Source organism: Chrysochloris asiatica, unplaced genomic scaffold (assembly GCF_000296735.1).
Source record: "Chrysochloris asiatica unplaced genomic scaffold, ChrAsi1.0 scaffold00014, whole genome shotgun sequence".
Classification (NCBI taxonomy): Eukaryota; Metazoa; Chordata; class Mammalia; order Afrosoricida; family Chrysochloridae; genus Chrysochloris; species Chrysochloris asiatica.
In genome coordinates this window covers 14,951,445-14,957,141 of record NW_006408532.1, presented here as the reverse complement: position 1 = coordinate 14,957,141, position 5,697 = coordinate 14,951,445, and the positions used below count along the sequence as shown (strand labels likewise).

At 35.9% G+C, this 5,697-nt stretch overlaps 1 protein-coding gene across 1 annotated transcript in view; it reads right to left on the bottom strand.

Annotated features, from left to right (window-relative positions):
- SMC5 (structural maintenance of chromosomes 5) overlaps positions 1-5,697 on the bottom strand; it is a 104,522-nt gene that overhangs the window by 74,891 nt on the left and 23,934 nt on the right. The window contains exons 4-6 of the mRNA XM_006834913.1: positions 5,505-5,667; positions 3,998-4,132; positions 117-257 (exon numbers count right to left, since the gene is read on the bottom strand). Coding sequence (XP_006834976.1) covers positions 117-257; positions 3,998-4,132; positions 5,505-5,667 — 439 coding nt within the window. The remainder of the gene's footprint in view (positions 1-116; positions 258-3,997; positions 4,133-5,504; positions 5,668-5,697) is intronic.

Sequence of the window (5,697 nt, the reverse complement as noted above, 5' to 3'; positions counted from 1 at the left end):
AAAAAAAGCACCTAATTTCAATACATAGTGATTAGTACATTTTTAGTAACTATTCTTCTACTTAAAATAATCACCTATTTCTGCTTTAGGTTTTGTCTGTAATAATTAGGACTTACCACCCATGGCCTTTTAGCTTCAAGCATCTCAATTAAATCTAAATGTCGTTTACGTTCGTAGAATCTTTCTACATCTTGTTTATATCTTTCATTTCTCTGAATCATTTTCTCTAGATATTCACTTTTCTCTTTGCATGAGATCTAAATAAATATTTATTAAACAATTAGTTTAACTGAAAAAAGACAAAAGTCTAATTATTTAACAGCGAAAAATACATGCTAGCAAAATGTCACAAAAAAAAGGAACTCTGGTAGTGCTGTAGTATCCGACATTGAACTGCTTACCAGCAGTTACCAGAAAAACTTATAGCTTTAGAGACTTTAAACAAGGTCACTCTATATACAAATTCTTACAAGCTGTACAGATGTAATAATACCCTTAGCTATCCAGTGATGCTACATATAGCAAAAATACCATAAGCAGATCGCTTTAACAAACAAATTTATTTTCTTGCAGTTTAAGAGGCTAGAAGTCTGAATTTAGAGCACCAGTTACAGGGGAAGGTTTTCTCTCTCAGATCCCGGTATCTCAGCATCTATCTTTCCCTATGTCAAAATACAGTCTACACTAATCCTGCTGCATTCATGTAACAAAGATAACCCATTCCGAAATGGGATCATAGCCACAAACACAGAAGTCAGCATTTACAACACATGTTCTGGAGGGGTACACAACTCAATCCGTAACATGGCCCCTTAAGGAGCTTAGAATCCAGTGGGGAAAGATGATGTTGATGATGAACATGAGGACAATGATGGGCGGCAATGATACCACCCTGACACCTTCCCTGACTTTAAACCATTCAGAATCCCCTTAAAGAGCCCAGGTGGCTTAGTGGGTTACACATTTGGCTGCTAACCACAAAGTCAGCAGTTCACCAGGCACTCTGCAGGAGATAGAAACTTTCTGCTCCTATAAAGATTTACAGCACACAGGCAGCCAGCATCCCCTTGTTCTATCCAAATGATTGCTAGCCCTATATAAAACCCTGCAATATAAGAAGAGCCCTTAGTTGTTATTGTTCAGTTCTTTGACTCACCTTGTTTCGGGCCATACAGAAGGCACATATAAGCCACTATTCCCTTATTTTCCCATAAGTTTTCATCTCTCTTTTGGTGGCTTCCTTGGGATCTAGCCTCTGTGCAGCCCACTATCAATGCCTCAAAAAACCTCATTGCGTTCTAGACAATCCAGCTCATATGGACCTGACTGGACAAAGCAGAACTGCTCCACTTCTACTTCTGTGCTTCTGAGGCTGTATATCAAGCCAAAGTAGACCGTCTCATCTTTTTCCCACAGATTCAAACTGTCGACCTGACTCAGTGCTTAACACATTGTGCCACCAGGGTTCTTGTCAATGCTTCATCCCCAATAAATAGCTTATTGTGCAATACTGCTCTAATCTTGTGGTCATATATTGTTCCTCAATTTGCCCCACGTGCTCTGGAACTCATTGTTGTTGTTAGGTGCCAGTTAGTCAATCCTGACTCACAGTGACATTTTGTACAATAGACTGAAACACTGCCTGGCCCTGCACCATCCTCACAATAGTTGCTATGTCTGAGCTAACTGCTGAAATCACTGTGCCTACCCAACAGTCATGGTCTCTCTCTTTTTCAATGAGCTTCTTTATCAAGCATGATGTCCTTCTCTAGGGATTGGTCTCGCCTGTTAACACGTCCTCAGTACAAGAGACATAGTCTTGCCTTCTTTGCTTCTGGTTGTATATATTTTAAGACAAATCTGTTTATGAGCCTGACAGCATATGGTATATTCAATATTCTTCACCAACACCATATTTTAGGTTATCAATTCATCTTTGGTCTTTCTTTTTCATTGTCCAGCTTTTAACATACACATGAGGCAATTTAGAATATCATGGCTTGGGTCAGGCTCACCTTAGTGACATCTTTGCTTTTTAACACCTTAGTGAAATCTTTTGCAGATTTGCCTAATGTAAGATGTCACTGACTGCAGCTTCCAAGGACGGTCATTGTGAATCTAAGCCAAATGAAATCTTCGACAACGTCAATATTTTTTCTGTTTACCATGACATAACTTACTGGCCCCACTGTGAGTATTCTTTATGTTGAGATATAATCTATATTGAAGGCTACAGTCTCAGATTTTCACCAGTAAGTGTTTAAGTATTCTTTGCTTTCAACAAGAAAGACTATCATTTGCATATTATAGGTCATTAATGAGACATCTTCCAATTCTGCATTCTGCTCAATAAAACCCAGTATCTTAGATTATTTTCTCAGCATAAAGACTGAGAAAATGGTGAAACGATACAACCTTGATTCACGCTTTCTTGACTTGAAGTCACACATTATCCCCTTGTTCTGTTCAAGTGACTGTCATTTGGTTTCTATATAAATTCCACATGAGCATAATTAAGTGTTCTGGACTTCTCATTCGTCTCAGTGCTACCTTTGTTTCAGGTCCTCTTCTGAATCCCTATCAACAGACTACTGCAATTCTTTTTGAATCATCTTCAGCAAAGTTTTACTTGCATGTGGTATTAATGATACTGTTCAGTAGCTTCCACATTCCATTGGATCACTTTTCTTTGCAATGGGCACAAATACGGATCTTTGTCAGTCAGTTGGCCAAGTAACTGTCTTTCAAATTTCTTGGCATAGATGAGCAGGTGTTTCTAGTGTTGCATCAGTTTGTTGAAATATCTCAATTAATATGCCATCATTTTCTAGAGCCTTGAACACCAATTGAGAAGTTTGAACAAGTAGATGCAACGCGGCAACTCACTATAATACATGTTATGTACACTCATGAATTAAGAACTCACAAATGAAGTGAAAGAAAGCTAAAATTCAAGCTTTATATTGCTAATGAACAAAGATGTGTTTGCAACCCAGGATATATGCTTGTTTTGTTGTAGAGGTGACAGGCAGTTTAGGTGAGTGTTTCAGATAGAAATACTCAATTGTTGAAGGGAGGAGAGCTGAATGGAGCACTGGTGGCACACATGTTAAGCACTTAGCTGCAAACCGAAAGTTTTTACTCATGAGAGGAAAGGGCTGAAGATCTGCTTCCTTGAAGATTACAGCCTGAAAATGCCATGGAGCGGTTCTACTCTGTCACATAGGATTGCTATGAATTGGAATTGACAGGACAGCACCTAAGAGCAACAACAAACAAAACTGAAGATGGACGTGAAGGAGGACAAAACAATTGTGAAAAGTCCAGAGCAACTCCTTTGGTCACTCACTGCAAGTATAATGAAATTATATTTACTGATAAAATATATTTTACCAGAATACAGTTACTTAAGAGAAAACATTTATTTATGAAAATTTTATTACAAATATTTACTGAATTTATTTTACCTGGTGGGACATGGGAAAAGCTCCTTTACATTAAAAATGGTATGCACTCAAAGGGCATTCTTATTTATGTTTATTAATAAATGTCAAAATAAAAATTCAACACTGCACTTGAATGTAGAGTTCTCTTACACACCACTGAAGAAATGTGTGAGAGCTGGCTCTCTAGAGGTGCAGCATAAAAAGCCGAATAGTTCCTGCTGCATTCACTGCCCAGTGCCTTACATGGTACCTGGCACATGGCACTTGTTTAATAAATCCTGAACGATACAATAACGCTGCAACTACCTGAGAGAGAAAAAAAACTATTCCATAATAGTTATTGGCTCCCTCGAAGTTCAATTAATAATATAAGTGTCAAAATTTCCAAACTAAATCAAATCCATTCTCATTTTTGGTCAGTATTTAAATTAATGGTAGCAATACAATCCTGGTTGAAAGAAAAAAAAAAATCACAATATAATTTTACTCAATATCTACTCCACTTCAAGACTTACAAAGATAGTTAAAAATAGGAATAAAGTTATAAATACCTCTAGTTGTTTTTCTTTCTCTCTGAAGTTTTTGAGTTCACAATGATACTTATGCATTTCGGGAGGACCAATTGACTTCTCAGTAGCTTCAAGGAGTTCAATTTTGCTGAGTTTAGCAAATTCTCCAACTTTGTCCTACAGCACAAAAATGAAGTATCAGAATCTATTGCCATGTATTAAATATCTATTGCCACATATTAAGTATCTTCAAAACATATTTCAATTAATGATTACATCTGTCAAGTTTGAACTTGCTTAAATAAATCTTACATTGGTAAGTAAATCTTAATATATGTAAATCCTTGAACTTTCCTAGATTAATCTTTCAAATATCAGAGATAATCTTAGCTTGAGAATTATCATCTTTTTGATTTCTTTTAAAAGATTTTCTTACCAATACTCACATGTTGAGATGTTTACGTACATATCATGAATTTTTCTGGGGAAAGGAAAACTAGTTCCTTGGATTTAAATAATCATTAAAAAAACCTCAACCACACATAAATCAGAATGTTAGGGGGATGAGGGAAGGCAAATATGAAGCATCTACTTGTAGAAATGAACTGGAATCAGCTGATAAATGCGAAATGTCTTATAATTTTATTTAATTTGGATATACATAATCAAATTATCATTGAGTTTCTTGTGAAAAAGAAAATGAAACAAATGACAAATCAGTACCTAGAATATAATATGCATTATCAGTTTTTTATTGTTATTAAACTTAAAATACAACATTTTAAGATGGCATACCTATAGATTTAAGATAGTTTACGTAATCAAATGTTTTATACAAATATATTTATTAAAATTTACTAATGAAATCTTAACTGTTATGTGCTGTCAAGTCAGTTCCCACTCATAGTGACCAACACTGTGTAGGTTTCCAAGGCTGTAAATCTTTACAGAAGCAGAAAGTCTCATCTTTTTCCCACAGAAAGGCTTGTGGTTAGGTGTCCAGTGTCTATCCTACAGAGCATCACTACGTTCTGAATAAAACCTTAACCACACCCCCTTCTAAAACACTCACTGCCATCAAGTTGAGTTCTGACTCGGCAACCCTACAGTTTAGAGTAAAAGGACTCACTAGGATTCCAGAGACTGTAAAACTTTATGGATGCACACAGCCTCATGTTTCTCCCTCAGAGTAGCTGACAGATTTAAATCGCTAATTTAACGGGGATAGTAGCACACTATATAACTGCACCACCAAGACTTCTTTCAATAAAACCTTGCAAAGTAAGCCAACTTTCTGAACTTTACAACTTTATTTCTTTTCAAATGCTCTATAATTTAGCCTTTTCACTAACTGAAATTTGCCAAAATTAAAAAAATGATACTGCAGGTGATTAGATGCTACAGTTAACGAAGGTATGCTAGTATTAAGAATGCTATATTTGACTTAAACGGCAACCATTACAATATCCCTTTTTACGGGGATAGTTGTACTCTTATTAGTGAGGACAATATATACTAACTTTTCAAATGTACATTATTTCTCTCATACCTGAGGTAGAAACTGACAAAGATTGCTCACTTGAATATTTAAGTCTGCAACCTGCTCTTCTACTTCCCGCTGTGTTGTAGACTTTCTGTTGATGAGCCAAAAGGACTGATTTTTTGCCACATCAATCTCACGGGTAATGATAAGATTCCCAGAAGCCTTATACCTATTTAAAAAAAAATTAATATATTCAAAA